The sequence below is a fragment of the Tursiops truncatus genome, chromosome 15 (assembly GCF_011762595.2).
Source record: "Tursiops truncatus isolate mTurTru1 chromosome 15, mTurTru1.mat.Y, whole genome shotgun sequence".
Taxonomy (NCBI): domain Eukaryota; kingdom Metazoa; phylum Chordata; class Mammalia; order Artiodactyla; family Delphinidae; genus Tursiops; species Tursiops truncatus.
The window spans coordinates 28,221,607-28,237,631 of NC_047048.1; the positions used below are offsets into that span (position 1 = coordinate 28,221,607).

Consider the following 16,025-nt stretch of genomic DNA (forward strand, 5'->3'; position numbering starts at 1 on the left):
TTTATCACAGTTTGCAACTACACGTTTATTTATATGATTGTAATAATGCCTGATGCCTCCATGAAGCTGAAAGCTCACAAGGTCAGGAACTGGCCATGCACTGCACACTGAATTAGTGTGGCTGGCTCTAGGCTTCTCCTGTAGATAGAAAGTACATAGGATAACCTTGCTTTCCTTTAACAATAAAAAGAAATCCAGTCTGTCGTGAAATGTGTGTGTACACGTATAGGAGAGAAGTGGTCTAGCCACAGAAACGTGTGACTATGGAATCCACACATTGCAGTGCTTTTTTTTTTCAGTGAGTCAATTTAATCATGAAACCAAGGAAGTTTCCACAGCTAAGCTCCCAACAGTAAGGTAGAAAAATATATCTAACAAAGATTTTCCAGAATTAGAGAACAAAAAGCCATATCATCCACTGATAAGTACAATCATCCTAAACAGATCCGACACATCATCCTTTTCTTCTGACAAAAGGTTTTCCAAGTAGCTCTATACCATTGAAATGGTTAATTAGCTGGGAAAACTGATTTCTCCATCCCCGTGACACTCGAGGCAGCTAGCAGGCTGTTGCAGTAGTCGTTTGTTTTTGTGGTGACAAGAATGGTTGCACCTTCCTCCATGGCTGGGAGTGGAAAGAAATGGTCAGAGTCGACCTTTGGTTTGCTCCTGACACAGTCTTCACACGTACATTCTTCCACTGTGTACCCGAGGCCCCTCGAAAGAAGAGTTTCCGCACCAGTCCCGCCATCGTCGCTCTCATACAGGTCTGCGTTCGCATCCTTCTGGAGAGCCGGTCCTGATTATGCAGAAACAGAACTGTTAACCTAAACTTTTCAGGGCGCATGGTTGTGCCAGACTTAACAGCACACATCCGGGATCAAAGCAACATGAGATGTGTCTCTTCCCACAGAACCAATAAGTGGGTCCTACACTAGAAGTCATGAACTGACAGACCGCGGGCCACATTGGGTTCAAAGGCATGCCTGGTTTAGGGCGTATAGTGTTTTTAAGTGTTTGCTTGTCTGTTTTACATTGGCCCACCTTTGAAAAGCAAGAGACTTTACATACAAATCTAGACAACTGGCCTCTTTTTTTTTTTTTTTTAAGGAAACAAAATGTGGCCACTAGGAGCCAACATTCCTACACGGAAACAATTGGGAGTCGATAGCACCTGTCTCCTTCAAGCAGGGCATGGGCTCCCCTATCGCCGAAGCCTCAAGCAGCCCACTACGTTCATTTCTCACACACTTGGCCCTTGGATGCATTAAGGTACTGAGCCTTTTTACACATGTGAAATGACAAATTACCATATGTTACAGCACACCAAAATCAGTCTTGGGTGACACTTTAGAATTCACAGTAAAGATGCTTCTCTTGCAGAGCATTTTGTGGCAGATTACTTTTTTTTTAAAATGAATCTGTCATGATCACAGAAGGAAGGAGTCTCCACTACATCCCCATATGTGTCTATGAAGGCACGTTTACTACTTCCTCAACCTTCTGCAGTGTAACTCCATCTTCCAAAACGTCACACTAAAGTCACTCCCCACCTGTCTCTCAGACCCCAGGCAAAAAACGAGAAATGAGTCAATCATATGGAAGAGCCATCTCCCTCCCTTTACTGCACTAGAAAGCAAATAAGGTGGATGCTTTACAGATTATGCATGGAAAATACACGCATAAAGAAATAGGGCAATGGCTGCAAAGTGTTCGGGAATTAGATCATGGGCAAAGGTGCTGAAATATTTTTATCTTACAAAGCCTTTAAGTAGAACATCCACTTCTCTGGGACTGGTTCTCTACTGCTTAATAAAGATAAAAATCTTTGAGATGATTGTTTAAATAATCCAGGAGCAACTGGTATTCATTTCTAGCATTTTTCGCAGTAAAATGTTCACTCAAGCAAACAACACTTATATTTGTATGAAAATATGGCCACGGATCTTGCCAAATATACTTTTCCCAATAGTACCAAACCTGGCTAGCTGTTTCTGATAGCATGACGTTTAATCAATGTGCTAACTTTGTCAAAGAGATGGATGTTTCCCAAGGAAGCCTCAGTACTTCAAAAGAGTAATTAGAAAAAATGTTGGGGAAGGCTGACATTGTAGGACATCAGCAAAGAAGGTGTAAAATTCGAAAAGAAAGCTCGCTTCTTCCAAGAGTTCTTTTAACCTGTCATCTAACACACTCAAAAGGGCCCTTACCGGATGAGATACTCAACATGAAAAAAGAAAAGGAACTGAAATTCACCATAGCCACCTCTTGGAAACAGATTTCAAAGATCAACCATCAAACCAACCTGTGTTTTTAAATTCGTCCTTTAATGGCTCGGAGCTCATCTTCCTGAGCAAGAACATCAACACGAAAACTGTCAAAGAAACGATCAAGCTGAGGCCCAAACAGGTCCAGAGAATTGCATTTGTTCCTTTCACTGAATTAAAAGAATGTCAGAGAAATAATGAACTGATAACATCATAACCACATCAAGTAAAGATTATTTGCCGTCCAATTCCCCTCATTCCTCAGCACTGACTTTTAAATTCTAAACCATACTTAATTAGGAGAGCTGATAAAAAATCTCTGCTGTTAACATTGCAGAATAAAATTGAGTTCAGTTCTGAATAATTGTTCGTTCCTGTTGGCATTTAAATGATTGCCTAATTTTCTTCCTCTTTTTGATCCAGAAAATATCACCACCTTCCCCGTAATATTTCTTCTTTGAATAAAGTCAATACAGAGAGAAGACTTCACACCAATGAGGAATTGTTCGAGCAGTATTACTTACTTGTATTACAATAACGCTGACATATTAGAGGAGGGGTATTAGGGCATCGAAGGTGACACGGTTTGCAAGCATTCAGCAATCTGTCAAAATATTCATTTTGGAAGCACTGTTGAGCCATCTGGAACCGGATCGCAAAAAGAAACAAGGAAACCACAGAAAGAACAGCATGGGAGGACAAGTAAAATCTCGTCGAGAATTCCCCAGCAAATGTAATGACAGCTGCTAGAATGTCGAGGGAAAAAAAGAACTTCACATCAATGACTTGGTTCTTATGGGGGCTGACTCTTGGTACCATGGCTAAGGATTTGAATACCAACACTAATTCCAGTTTCTAAGTTTGAGGCCTGGGTGGGGTAAGAGATGGGGCATATGTAGCAAGGACTATGGTTTATACCTGAAACAGAAACTGCTTATTTATAGAGGAAATTTCTCAGGCAGGTGACAGTTGCAGGATGTCAACAAGCCTGAGGCATCAAGCAGAAGGTTCAGTAACCATTTTGGGAGCATCTGTTTGTGAGCTGTGCTGTGTGATGGGCCCCAGGGAGAGAGATAAGACAAGGTCTGTGTCCCTTAAGAACTAAAAATCTAACAGAGGAGATAGAAATTCACTCCAATAACCACAAAGCGTAGTAGGAAGATAGAATATGAGAGGGAAGGAATACGAAGCATGCCTACCAGGTTTTAAACCTAGGAAGAGTCCCAGAATTCTGACAAATAGGAATTTCTAGGGTAAAAGTTAAATTGGCAGGAGGGTTGGGGGGAAGATAGGTTTGGGACATAATAATAATATATGAATATTAATATATTATTAATATCTATGTTCCATTGTTGAAGTTTTAGAAAAAAAACAGTTGAGCATGTAGAAAAATTATCCACAATCATAGCATCCAGAAATAATCGCTGTTAGTATTTGGTGTATCACACAGAGTTTGCAAACAGGCCTGCCAGTGTGTTTTTTTTTTAATTTTAATTTTATTTTATATTACAGTATAGTTGATTTACAATGTTGTGTTGGTTTCAGGTGTACAGCAAAGTGATTTAGTTATACATATACTTGTATCTATTCTTTTTCAGATTCTTTTCCCGTAAAGGTTATTACAGAGTATTGAGTAGCGTTCTCTGTGCTATTGCCAATGTGTTCTATTTGGCCAACTCCTGGGAGGATCTCTGTAGGTGGATGGAGGGATAGATAGACAGATAAATAGATAGATATATAGGGAGGTGCATTTTCCTTTTTACATAAATGGAATCACATGCGTTTGTTTCTAACCATACTGAAAAATAAATCAAAATCTTACATTCCTCTAGGGTCCAGGCAGTGAGGTCAACGGGTGGGTGTGACACCCTGGGTGGGACAACCAGGAGCTGAAAGGGCTGGCCCAGCAGGTCCCACGCCCTCACGCTCCTGCCAAATGGTGACCTTTGGGAGACAGGAAAGGACACAGGAAAAGTATGATGAGAGATAGGTGAGGACAAAGATTACCCCTCCTATCAGCCAAGCAAGGAGAGCTTCAGGAAAGGATAGGAAGTAGGGTCAAATTCTGCAGAAGAGTCAGAGGTGGTGCACTAAGGAAGGGGGTCATTGGTGGCCTTTGAGTATGTCAGTGGGCATATTGTAGGTATTTAAGGAGTGGAGAGAAAGAGGAGGTAGCCAAGGTGGGCCACGCCTGGGAAGTCTGGTGGAAACCAGAACTGAGCTTTGATATCTCTTGGAAAAGAAAGCACTACTGTTTCTGACAGATGTACTGGCTCAGGTGCCTGCAGTCCCATGTAGAAGGACGTTCACTGCAACATCATTTGTATTCACAAGATCCTGTCCATCAGTGGGGAATCCACTGTAAAATATGACACAGCCATCAAAAAGAATGAGACCAATGTGCTCTGATATGAACACTACATCACCAAGTGGAACATTCAAGGTACTGAACAGTGTGTTTATAATCTTCTCTCCTGTGTTTACAAAATAAAATATGTAGGGTCTATATATAGAGATATAAACATACGCTACATCTGGAAAGATACTCAGGAGACTGATAATAATCACTGCCTCTGGCAAGAGACATAAAGTCCAGGGTGGAAGAAAATGTTAAAAACTTACTTTTCACTGAAAAATCTTTGGTACTGCTTGAATAACTTTTTTAATAATAATGATTATTTTTTTAATAAGAATCATGTTTTTAAAGGGTGGTGTCTTAGTCCATTCAGGCTGCTATACAAAATACCATAGACTGGGTGGCTTACAAACAATAAAAATATATTTCTCACGGTTCTGGAGGCTGGGAAGTCCAAGATCAGGGTGTCAGCAGATTTGATGTCTGGTGAGAGCCCACAGAGAGCTAGCTGTCTTTTCACTATAAACTCTCATGGTGGAGGGGGCAGGAGATCTCCCTAGAGTCTCTTTTATAAGGACACTAATCCCATTCATGAGGGCTCCACTCTCATAACCTAATAATCTCCCAAAGACCTCCAAATGCCATCACACTGGGGATTAGGTTTCAATGTAAGAATTTGGGGTCGGGGGGCACAAACATTCAGTCTACAGCAACTGGGGAGCTTGGAGGAGGGAAAAGAGCAGAGTGAAAGAAAAGTTTCCCAAAGATGAAGAGCATAGGCTAAGGGGGGAAGAGTAAAGATTAAAGAAGTCAGAGAAACCAGTGATGGGCAAAGTCTGAGACAGTGTGAGGCCTGAAAGCCAAAGCACCAAGGAAGCCCTTCCCCGGCACCCTCACTGAGCCTTACGAGCAGTGAGGTTGCTCTTAATCCCTTGTAGGCCTCGGGCATCTTGAAGAAGCCCAGGAATGGCTCCATCCTCAGAGAGGTCACCTGAGACATCTCCTGGCATGTTGCCAAGCCTCTCAGATGTGCTGGGTGGGCTTCCAGGGATCAGGCTGGGAGGCTTCATCTTGCCTCAGGCTCTCTCCCCACAAGCACCTCCTCTCCCCCAGTTGTTTCAAGCTTGAACCAGAGAGCACAGGCCTTGGAGCTGTACCACATCAATGGATGGGCGGCCCAGAGAGGATGGTGATGCCATCCTGCTGAGACTCCCCCAGGGTAGCTCTGGTCCCTCCCCTTCCCCAGGTTTGCTGTTCAGCTTGTTCAGCTCTCTCTTTGATTCTGTGAGGAAAACCTGTGATCCTTCCAATAAAATCCCATTTTGGCTTAAGTTAGCCAGAGTCAGTTTGGGTTGGTTGCTAACAATCCAAAAATAAAAATAAAATCCTTAACCGTTTTATCCCATTCTTAACTAATTCCTCCACTCTTGCCTGAAATGTCGACAATAGACACTGATTGAGGGCCTTCCCCTTTGCTCCTCAGGATAGGGGTGACTGGTGAATTCTGGCATCTTAGGCTCAGCTGCTTCTCCTCCATGACAGGGAAGGAGGTGGGGAAACACAGACAGATAGAGATAAGTGTGCAAAAGAATTTGGGAGATGTCATACTAGTCAGGACTCTTTCCATAAGAAATGACATAAACACTGAAGTTCAAAAAGAATTTACTGGTATTATTGCTGAAAAGTCCAACGGTAAAATCAGCTTTAGTAGCTCGACTTTTGTCCAAGTTTCTCTCTGTCACTTGCCTCAGCAATGCCATCTTCTGGGTCTTGGCTCCATTCCCAGGTATTTTCCTCATGGTCACAAGAGAGCTGCAGCACTTGCAGCCCTCACACACTAATTCCTTCTAAACTCTCCCTCATCATCTCATCTGCTCCCATGTTTTACTGTTTGCTTGATTTTTGTTTTTTGTTTTGTTTTCGTTTTTGGTTTTTTGGCCATGCCATGTGGCTTGCGGGATCTTAGTTCCCCAACCAGGGATTAAACCCATGCCCCCTGCAGTGGAAGTGCAGAGTTGGGCCACCAGGGAATTCCCTGCTCCCATGGTTTGAAACGTGTTACCTTCCAAATCTATATATCCAACTCCAACCTTGGCCCTGAAATCCAAACCTATCTACCAACTGCCTACTTGGTACATCCGTTTCAAGTCTAAGAGGCATCTCAAACTTTATCAAAGTGCATTTGGATTCTTCAAAAGGGAAAGAATGTATGCAGTCTTTTCAAACCTACTTGGTCATTGAATTCCTTTTTTCAAGGGCCACCTATGAACATCTAGGAATATATGTTTTATGGAACATAATTTGGGAAAAATCAGACCAGATTATCTCCACAATTTCCTCCAGTTCTCAAAGGCTGTGATTTGGGGATTTAGCATAGTGACAGTAAAACAGAAGGAGCATGGTTTTAAAGCAAGGATTTTTTTTTTAAGTTTCATGATAAAGTTTGTTGATATGATAACATCACCAAAAGAGTGCTGGGTCTGACCTCGCTCTACACAGAAAGAACAGGGAGGAAAACCAATCCCCAAGTCAGCATCAAGCTTCAGCAGTCACTCAACGCTCTAAAGAAGCGAAGAGACGCTGCCTCAAACTTCCAAAGCCATTAGCGTGTTCTGCAAGGAAAATTCCATCCATTTAAAAGATCCTTTATCCAAATTACTAAACTACCAGCAAGCTTTCACACCAGAACACTTTGACCTTTTAGCTCTTAACTCTAAACCAACAGTACACAAGTTCTTCCCAGGACTTTAGTAGATTTTTCACTTGGAGAGGGAAATCTAGACCTGCATTAGTCCGGGTTCTCCAGAGAAACAGAACCAACAGAATGTACATATAGAGAGAAAGAGATTTCCTCTAAGAAACTGGTTCACACAATTATGGAGGCTGAGAAGTCCTAAAATGTGCAGTTGGCAAGCTGGAGACCCAGGAAAGTCAACAGCGATGGTGTAGTTTCAGTCCAAGTCTGAAGTTCCAGCTCAAGAGCCAATGGTGTGAGTTCCAGTCCAAGAGCCAGCAAGCTCGAGACACAAAAAGAGCTGATGTTTCAATGTCTGAAGACAGGAGAAGGCTGGTGTCCCAGCTCAATAGTCAGGCAGATCTTCAACTCTCTGCATGAGGGCAGTCTACTTTTACTCAGTGTACTCATTCAAATGCTAATCACATCCAAAAACACCCACACAGACACACCCAGAATAATCTTTGCCCAAATATCTGGGCCCCATCAAACTGACACATAAAATTAACCATCACAAGGCCCTTGACTACACATCCAATCCTTGCCTTCTGTTGACCTCCTTGAATAACCTCTGTGTTATGCTGGGCTACCTGGTTACTGTGGGAGCTGTGTCTCCCAGAATCCCCATCCCTGCACGGCTCCAGGATAGAGCTGGCCAACAGAGGAACATGAGTGAGACTGGGAAAGCGGATGGGAAGCAGCAGCCACTGTTCTCCGAAGGACATCACAGTCACATGCAGTGACGGATGGTCACAAAGATGCCTAATGGGTTCAGGTACATCCTCATTCTCCTTTGCTCTACATGCAGCTCTTCTTCCCACCTGCTGGCCCTGCTGAACAACAGCAGCCCCAGCCCCACCATCTTGCCATCAGCTTACCTGCTGATTCACAGAGGCGGGGGCCACACACAACTGTACAAGCTCTCCCTCACGGCCCTCTGTTAGCAACTGGATGTTCCCGACTTCTCAGATCAACTGGTCGGTGATTCCACTGGTCCTCACCTCCCCAGCTCCTCTCACAATTGTGGAAGGTCTGATTCCTACAATATGTCCCTTACAGTGCACCACTCATGGTGGCTCAGCTCCCCTGACCATCCTTGACTGATACACCTCTTTAATCTTGTTGTCTTGAACCTACAGTTGAAATGATTCACTAAGAACTGTCCAGATCCTGCCCGCAGAGTGGCACAGCATTATGATTAAGGCACAAGTTTTGGAGCCAGAAAAATCTGAAGCCCAGCTTCACCACAGTGGATCCTGTGTGGCCTTGGGCAAGTGGTCTAACCTCTCTGAGCCTCAGTTTCCTTATCTGTAACAATGTCCTTGATAATATATCAACTTCCTGGGATTGTTGCCAGGATTAAGTAAGATGATCTCTAGAACTCATAAGTTTATGTGCAGGACTTCCCTGGTGATGCAGTGGTTAAGAATCCACCTGCTGATGCAGGGGGCATGGGTTCAAGCCCCAGTCTGGGAAGATCCCACATGCTGCGGAGCAACTAAGCCCGTGCACCACAACTACTGAGCCTGCGCTCTAGAGCCTGCAAGCCACTACTACTGAGCCCACGTGCCACAACTACTGAAGCCCACGCGCCTAGAGCCTGTGCTCCGCAACAAGAGAAGCCACCACCATGAGAAGTCCGCGCACCGCAACAAAGCGTAGCCCTCACTTGCTGTAACTAGAGAAAGCCTGCGTGCAGCAACGAAGACCCAACACAGCCAAAAATAAATTGTAGGGCGCGGTCAGCTAACTGCTACGCGGCAGGAAGCTGAAATAAGCTGAGTCATCCTTCCTGTGGCCACTGCGCTTGCGCTAAGTATACTAATGAGGTTTTAAAGTAGTGACCTATCCGATGCTGGCTCACAAATCGCACCATCGGCGAAAGCCAATCACAGAGCGACACATGTTCTTAATCCCTATATAAGCAGACTGCTATAGGATTGCGGGGGTCTTCCTTCCATCTTTTCTTTAACCAAGCTGTGCTCCAATAAAGTGTGATACGAGAAGAATCTTGCGTGTGGCGACTCGTCATTCTGCTGGTCGGAGGCGGCTCGCCGCAAGTGGTGCCGAAACCCGGGAACTTCGCGCCCTGCATGGAGGACCGATTCAGAACTCGACACACGGAGTGAACCGTCGGTGAGTAGTCCAGTCAGGTATGTTTTCAAGATAGCGCATCAGAGAATGAACAAACAGGGACTACGGTAGATAGGCCTGAAATTATGAAAAGAGAAAAAAGAAAACAAAAGGAAAAGCAAGAAACGGTGCCAGGATTATATCCAATCCTAGATGAGTTTAAGGAATTATATTTGTTTCAAGATGAATTAAATCCTAGAGAGGAGGAAGATTTAGAAGGAGCGGCCGCGGCATATGAACAAGAGCGGTATGGGCATTGGTACATGCCGCCACTCGCTAGTCCACCATATTTTAATCCTGCGGAGGCTAGAGCTTCCGCCCCTGATATCTAATAGAGGGATAAGACGTAAGTTATAAGGCATGACCGCCCCTATAGAAGCCCGCGGAAATTTAAACCGCCGAGGCTTGGGTTTTTCTCAAGGGTCACTGAGTTTATGATTCCTATTACATGGAGGACCACAACACCTGTGTGGGTACCTCAGTAGCCTTTGTCAAAGGAAAAGCTGGAGGCGGCATCCAAACTAGTGGATGAGCAGCTACAATTAGGGCATTTAGAACCCTCCCAGTCACCCTGGAATACTCCGATTTTTGTTATTAAGAAAAAATTAGGGAAATGGCGTTTGCTTCATGATCTGCGAGCTATAAATCAGCAAATGCAAATTATGGGGCCTATACAGCGCGGTTTGCCAGTATTGACAGCTCTTCCGCGAAACTGGCCTGTTACAGCAGTAGATATTAAAGATTGTTTCTTTTCTATTCCTTTGAATAGTCGAGATAAAGAAAGATTTGCCTTTACTCTGCCCTCTGTTAATCATGAACAGCCCGATAAGAGATATCATTGGGTTGTGCTCCCTCAAGGTATGGCCAATAGTCCTACTATGTGCCAACTTTATGTTGACATGGCCTTGCAACCAGTAAGAAATGAATTTCCTAAAGTTAGGATTATTCACTATATGGATGATGTTTTATTGTCAGCCCCTTGTATGGAGTTGCTTGAACAGGCCTTAGGCGTTTTGATCAAATATTTAGGGAACAGGGGATTATTTCTTGCTCCCGAAAAAATACAGAAGGGAGATGTTGTAAATTTTTTAGGAGCTACTGTACATAGGAATAAGATAGTACCTCAAAAAATTGAGATTAGGACTAATTGCTTAAAAACATTAAATGATTTTCAAAGGTTACTTGGAGATGTGAATTGGATTCGGCCATATTTAAGTTTAACCCGCTTGGATCTAAAACCTTTGTTTAGTGTATTAGAGGGAAATCCTGATCTTAATTCCCCACGCCAATTGACCCCAGAAGCCCATCAGGCACTTCAAAAGGTAGAACAAGCTATTACAAATGCACAATTAGAACGCTGTGATGATTCCTTTTAATTTAATTTCCACACGCGCTCTAACAGCGCTAGACTCTACGACACAGGCTCAAGAGTTTCATAAGCTATATCATGTGTCATCTACAGTCTTAAGAAAAAAAATTTAACATTACCAGAGCTTTGGCTAGGAATATTGTGAAGAGTTGTTACCCAAAAGACTGGGGTTAACCCCAGAGGCATTCCAAAAGCTTTGCTCTTTTTAGTCAAAAAATGCAGGTGATTCATATTACAGGCTTGCCCTATAATCCACAAGGCCATGGCCGACGAAAAGCCCAAGGAAGGAGTCAAGACTGAGAACAACGATCATATTAATTTGAAGGTGGCGGGGCAGGATGGTTCTGTGGTGCAGTTTAAGATTAAGAGGCATACACCACTTAGTAAACTAATGAAAGCCTATTGTGAACGACAGGGTTTGTCAATGAGGCAGATCAGCTTAAAGAACTCTTAATAAAACAAAAAGGGGGAATCGCAGAGAACTGTACCCCTAGACAGAGACTTTCACTTGCCTTATTTACCATAAATTTTTTACATTTAAATGATGATAAAGAAACCTCTGCTGAACGCCATGTGGCAACAAACCATAAAAATTATGGCAAAGTGATGTGGAAAGATGTGTTGTCCAATCAATGGAAGGGCCCAGATCGTGTTATTACTCGATCCAGGGGATCTCTTTGTGTCTCCCCACAGGATCAAGATCCGATCTGGGTGCCATCAAGACTGACGAGAATTGTTGAAGAAAACTTCGGAGAAGATGCTGAGATTATGCTGTGTCTCTGGTTGGTCTGTCGCATGCGCGTCAGGGCACATCGAGATAAGGTCCTACTCACTCGAGCACTTTTGGCTGTTAGTGAAGGTGATTCTCCCGCAGCCTGGATCTCCGTCCTAAACAATTCGAATGGATTGCCCTTGCACGGAGAGGCCCTGTTGCCATTGCACCTCTATAGGGAATCAAAACTTATTCTGAGTCAGCCTTTGCACCCTGCAGCCCTTGTTGGCATTGCACGCAGGAAGGTGTCTCAGACATGCCAACGGAAGGCTGCCCTCGAACAGTGAGCACATCATGAGGTGAACACTTGTACGGGCTACATTCTGCTTGGTGATTCTAGTAAATAAAAAAGGGGGAGATGTAGGGCGCGGTCAGCTAACTGCTACGCGGCAGGAAGCTGAAATAAGCTGAGTCATCCTTCCTGTGGCCACTGCGCTTGCGCTAAGTATACTAATGAGGTTTTAAAGTAGTGACCTATCCGATGCTGGCTCACAAATCGCACCATCGGCGAAAGCCAATCACAGAGCGACACATGTTCTTAATCCCTATATAAGCAGACTGCTATAGGATTGCGGGGTCTTCCTTCCATCTTTTCTTTAACCAAGCTGTGCTCCAATAAAGTGTGATACGAGAAGAATCTTGCGTGTGGCGACTCGTCATTCTGCTGGTCGGAGGCGGCTCGCCGCAATAAATAAATAAATTTATTTTAAAAAATAATAAATTTGTGTGCAAATAATTTATGAGCACAGTTCCTGGACCAGAGGAAGTGCTCAGCAAACTTTAGTGATTTTGTTATCATTAACAGGAAGCTCAGAGCCATTCAACCTCTGGGAAGGTTGTTTGCCCAAGTTTAGTTAGAGCAGTATAACCGGGGGGAGACCCCACATAAATGGGATCATCCCCAAACCAAAGTCAGGAAACCAATATTATGCATTAATTGCTGGAATTTCAAACAAATTAATTAAAATGCTAGAATTTCAAGGGATGATGAAGCAAAGGGGCACTGCAAGGGTGGAAGGCAGAATGTGTTTAAGTTTGAGAGATGGGTTAAGGCAAGGGGTTAGTACTAAGGTAATGAGTAGCAGGCAAAAGTAGCATTCTCTTTTTACAGGATGTCTGATGTGTAGCACAGAGCAGGCATAGTGGCCTATAGGAAATCTACAAGTGCAGTCCAAAACCCTTACCTTTTCCCAAAGTAGAAAAATAGCTTCCAGAAATTCAAATATCATTGCAATACTGCATCAACATCTAGATGTTTTAATGTCATTTACTTTGGTGGATGTACATGCTATTTACTATGACACATTATTTTGAGAATCATTATTTAGTGCTTCCTTTAATTAGAGAAGGTTAGACAGTTCTTATTACAGGATCTGGATTTGGATTAGGTGATTCGGGAGCCGGTGCAACGAAACAGGCTTAGCTCTGGACTGGATGTTGACTGGTTGTGGGGTTAACTCTATAATTGGGGTATAACTATGTATTAGTCAAGGTTTTCCAGAGAAGCAGAACCCATAGGAGACAGAAAGGACGATAGATAAAGAGATGAGAGGGAGAGAGAGAGAGGAATTTCAAGGAATTGGCTCATGCAGCTGTGGGAGCTGGCAAGTCCAAAAATCACAGGGCAGAACCCAGAAGGCAAAAAATGCAGGGAAGCGTTGATGTTACAGTATTGAGTCCAAAATCCAGGCAGCAAGCAAGGCAGGCTGGAAATTCTAGGGTTTCTATGTTGCAGGCTTGAGGCCAAAACTTTTTGGAGGGAGAGTAAACCTCAGTCTTTGCTCTTAAGGCCTTCAACTGATTGGATGAGGCCCACCCACTTTATGGAGGGTAATCTGCTTTATTCAAAGTCCACTGGTTTGAATGTGAGTCGTGTCTAGAAAATATCTTCACAACAACACCTAGACTGTGTAACTCTGGTGATCATGGGAGCTGTTCCTAAGAATACAGTTCTCTCCTTCTGAGCACAAGGAAGGATTGTACTTTCCATGCTCCTCTTTGAAGTTACACATAGATGAGTAACTTGTTTTTGAATGTGAGCAGAAGGGACATGTGTCACTTGAAGACAGAGGCCAGTGCTTAATTCAACCACATTCTCTTTCTCTCTGCCATGTTGAAGAGCAATGCCCCAGCCGGTGACAGCTCCGTGGGCCTGGGTTCCAATGGGAGGATAATAGAAGCACAGCCCCAGCTGACCCAGTGGGAGGTTATGGGCTGAATGTTTGTGCCCCCAAATTCATTTGGTGAAGCCCTAACTCCCAAAATGATGGTATTTGGAGGTGAGGCCTTTAGGAGATGATTAAGTTTAGATGAGGTCATGAGAGAGGAGGCCCTTATGATGAAATCAATGCCTTATAGACACCAGAGAACTTTCTCGAGCACTCGAGTGTCATAGGTGGACACAGGGAGAAGGCAGCCAACTGCAACCCAGGAAGGGAGCTCTCATCAGACACCAAATCTGCTGACACCCTGATCTTGGACTTTCCAGACTCCAGAATGGTGAGAAATAAATTTCTGTTGTTTAATCCACCCAGCCTATGATATTTTGTGATAGCAACCCATGCCTCCTGAGACACGTTGCATGAATGAGATCTGGGTGATGTTTGTTACTGCAACACAACCTCGTCTATCCTGACTGAAACAGAGTCCAGAGCCATGGTACTAACCATGGTGCAGCACTGCCTCTTCACTACCACTGAAAACTTCTTTATGAGCACTAAATATTTCCAAACAAACTTCTGCTAGTGTACTGCAGTCCAAAATGAAAGAAACCTCAAAAGAACACAAAACTAACAAGGACACAAAGTAACAGCGAACATTAAGGCAGAAACATTGGCCCTCTGGTGTACTCATAAACTGCCAATGATTTGGTTTCTTATTCAACTTGAAACAGAGCCTGGGGGAGTCTGGGCTTGTGCTAAGGGGAGGTGGAGGAGATGAAACAGCTCAGAGCCAGGTTCTAAGGAAGCATTCCTGCTGGGCGAATCCTGCGATGGCAGATTCCAATGCAAAGACCTTCGCCTCCCATCTCTCCCTCATACTCAGATCTCTGCACATCCCTCAGAAGCCTGTCTGCTCATGGACATGAAAAGGCTAATTTGATATGGGGCCAAGTCTCAAGGCCGTCTGTTAGTCTTCCAAGAAGATTCCCTTTGAAGACCTGCTCCTCTGAACTCCTGCCATCCCTCAGCCCTATCAGAAATGACAGCTCTTTAGAACTTTTCAAAGTGGGTTCACTGATTTCCAGGGCGTCCTGACTGTTTGCAATTCTAAGACTCGTCATATCAGGGAAGTTTGATTTCTTGTTTTTCAACCACTGACTTCTCCTCGTGACACTTTTTGTCTCCACTGTAAATACCAAAAACCACAGGACACAGCTTGCTGATAGTGCTGCCTGCATCATTAGATGACTTGAGAAGCAGAAACAAATCCTCCCATTCCATAAATATTGATTGTGTGCCCACTATGTACTAGGCACTATGCCAGGCACCGAGGTACACCAGTGAGTTCATTTTAGATGTGGTTCCTGCCCTAACGGGGTTTACAGTCTGATGGGGGACACAGAAAAAAAAAAGAAACTAATAAATAAAGTACCTACAATTGTGAAAGTGCTATTAAGGAAAAAGCACGGTGCTGAGAGAGCCTGAAAGGAGGTGAGTGAGGGTGGAGGGTACAGGGGAAAGAAACTCCTCTGTTAGTCGGGGGCCCTCTGAGAAGCAGTCACCAAGATGGAATTAGATTGCGACAGGTTTTGAGGGGGGAAAACACTTGTGAAGAACACAGGGAGGGAGCCAGAGAAGGGGGAAGAACCTTCAGACCATAATGCAGGTCTAACACCACTGAAGGAGAAGGGCAAGGAAGGGACTTGGGTAGCAAGTGTCTCAGGCTGCAGGGCAAGGTCACGCTGATTTGGGGTGGGGGTGGGGGGGTAGTTCTTGAGCCAAAGTTGCTCATGGAGGAGTCCTGGGTCTCACAGGAATGGGCCCAATGCACTAGTCCCCTGGCCGTGCTCGGGCCTGGCTGGGGGCAGCCCGGGGAAGCCAAGTCTCAGTGGGAAAGCAGTGGTGAGCAGTAGCAGCTGGAATAGTCAGGCAGGCAGGCTCCCAGGGGTCACCGACACGGCCATCAGCCTACAGGATTGTTTGGGGAGCAGCCCTGCATGATTTCCAAGGGCCTTTCTTATGAGGGGAAACTGCTTTTTGAATTGGATAATGGGTATCTAGGGTTCATTATAATATCTTTTCTATTTTGCGTATGTTATGAAAGTTTTATACTATGAAATTTAAAATTTTAGTTTAAAAGTATATGCCGGGGCTTCCCTGGTGGCGCAGTGGTTGAGAGTCCGCCTGCCGATGCAGGGGACACGGGTTTGTGCCCCGGTCCAGGAAGATCCC

The 16,025-nt window shown here is 44.2% G+C and overlaps 1 protein-coding gene across 2 annotated transcripts; it reads right to left on the reverse strand.

Moving 5' to 3' along the window:
• Window positions 1-286: 286 nt before the first annotated feature.
• Window positions 287-12,329, reverse strand: TNFRSF17 (TNF receptor superfamily member 17). Of its 2 annotated transcripts, none has more exons than XM_019928696.3 (3): window positions 2,792-12,329; window positions 2,306-2,374; window positions 287-799 (listed from the first exon to the last, which is right to left on the reverse strand). In XM_019928696.3, the coding sequence occupies exons 1-3, from the start codon at window positions 3,084-3,086 to the stop codon at window positions 510-512; spliced, it is 654 nt and encodes a 217-aa protein (XP_019784255.2). In that variant the 5' UTR covers window positions 3,087-12,329; the 3' UTR covers window positions 287-509. The 2 variants fall into 2 exon arrangements, with proteins under 2 accessions (XP_019784255.2, XP_019784254.2); XM_019928695.3 differs by having other exon boundaries at window positions 2,306-2,437.
• Window positions 12,330-16,025: the final 3,696 nt, after the last annotated feature.

Bases quoted from the DNA above. Each gene is read 5' to 3' on its own strand.
- TNFRSF17 (XM_019928695.3), bottom strand. From the start codon at position 3,086: ATGGTACCAAGAGTCAGCCCCCATAAGAACCAAGTCATTGATGTGAAG. The intron at 2,438-2,791 runs GTAAGTAATACT...CTTTTAATTCAG, and splicing joins TCAGCGTTATTGTAATACAA to TGAAAGGAACAAATGCAATT. The intron at 800-2,305 runs GTTGGTTTGATG...CTGCATAATCAG, and splicing joins GGACGAATTTAAAAACACAG to GACCGGCTCTCCAGAAGGAT.